At 48.5% G+C, this 1432-nt stretch overlaps 1 protein-coding gene across 1 annotated transcript in view; it reads right to left on the bottom strand.

Annotated features, from left to right (window-relative positions):
* The window catches only part of LOC104538811 (regulation of nuclear pre-mRNA domain-containing protein 2-like), a gene marked incomplete at both ends in the record, with an annotated part of 4866 nt that extends 4007 nt beyond the window's left edge, over positions 1–859 (bottom strand). The window contains one exon of the mRNA XM_010182149.1: positions 759–859. Coding sequence (XP_010180451.1) covers positions 759–859 — 101 coding nt within the window. The remainder of the gene's footprint in view (positions 1–758) is intronic.
* Between the last annotated feature and the right edge of the window lie 573 nt (positions 860–1432).

Genomic DNA, 1432 nt, shown 5'->3' with positions numbered 1-1432 from the left:
GGGAAAGAGCCGTAATAGCTAATTTACGATTAATCCAAAGTATTTTTGCTTTCAAGTGACAAATCTCAGAGATTTCAGTGTGTCCACAAACTCCACTTCTCAACACACAGTGCCCAACTGAAGCCTGAACCGAGACAACGATTGGTTCCCAAAACCACCCGTGAGGCTTTCCCGGAGCGCCTTCAGCTCTCAATGATGCAACTGAGTACAGCAGAAACAGGGCCCAAATTCCTTCAAGTATTTGAGTATCGGCTGATTTCGGGTTTTGAATGGCTACACGTGTTTCCTGTTAATGGGAGCCACTCCGGCTTTTAAGCAGGGTTTTCTGGTAACTACTTGAGGACACTTCACCCTCCAGCTTTGCTTCCTACACAACAAATATTAGTGGTGAAAGCAAATTATTGCTAAAACAGAGCAGAAAGGAGGGAAACCACCTCTGCTCTTCACCTCCAGTGGCAGCTGAGAGCGGCTCTCGAAGAGCTGGGGATGCAAAGGCGGTGCCAGGGCCCCGGGTCTGGGACATGAGGACCCCTCCCCTCCATGTCCCATTCACTCGCAGCTGAGCAGCCCCAGTGCAGGGGAACAGGCTCGGAGCTGCCTCTAGAATGGGACAAAAACCGTCGAGAGATGGGGTGGGCGCCACAAACGCAGGAAGAACAGATAAGCACAACACATTCCTTTTATGCAGCAACTCCAGCCATTTTCTTTACCCTCGTGTTGGTTTGTAAGGTAAGAAATGCAAAGGGTGAGGAACTTACTCAGAGCTTCTTTCAGTGCCAAAATGGTTTCCTCGGGGTACACATTTCTGTCCTCCCAGATCTTGAAGATCCTTTCAATAGATTTGGAAACGGAGGGATCCCTGGAAAAGAAGAGCACACTGGGTCGTTTTCCTCTCCAACGCTGTAATTTCTTGTGATTCTGGAATAAATAACAATGGCAGTAATTATGTCTTTAAATCAGAACTTGAAATATTGCAGTGAAGACCCTTCAGAGCAGGACGTTCTCTTTCCAGGTGACACCTCCAGCTCTGCTGCAGGGGGGGAACAAGGCAGCGAGACCACACTTGGAGTTAAGCACACACAGACGTGCCATAACGTACTGGGGTCATTGGCAGGCCTTTTTTGGGTAAAATCAAAAGGTTTCAGAGCGGCAGGAACACCAGTGGGATTTCTCCAAAGCCTTTTTTCATGGGGGAAAAGAAACTGACAAGTGTTACTCTTCCAAAGCAGCTTTTTACAGGGATGCTGTGGGGAAAAAAGGGACTATTCCAGGGTAGGGAAAACAAACCTCAACATTAATTTCTTCATAGAGAAAAGGAAGAAGTGCAGAGAAGGGACTGTGATCAGAGGGGCTGGGCTGCAGCAAGAGGATGAGCTCGAAAGCCAACAGGACGCTGGAGTGCACCAGCAGAGGTCAAGGAGTCGTTGCCCCT

Source organism: Mesitornis unicolor, unplaced genomic scaffold (assembly GCF_000695765.1).
Source record: "Mesitornis unicolor isolate BGI_N332 unplaced genomic scaffold, ASM69576v1 scaffold27510, whole genome shotgun sequence".
NCBI classification, from domain to species: Eukaryota; Metazoa; Chordata; class Aves; order Mesitornithiformes; family Mesitornithidae; genus Mesitornis; species Mesitornis unicolor.
This window is presented reverse-complemented; position numbering and strand designations above follow the sequence as displayed.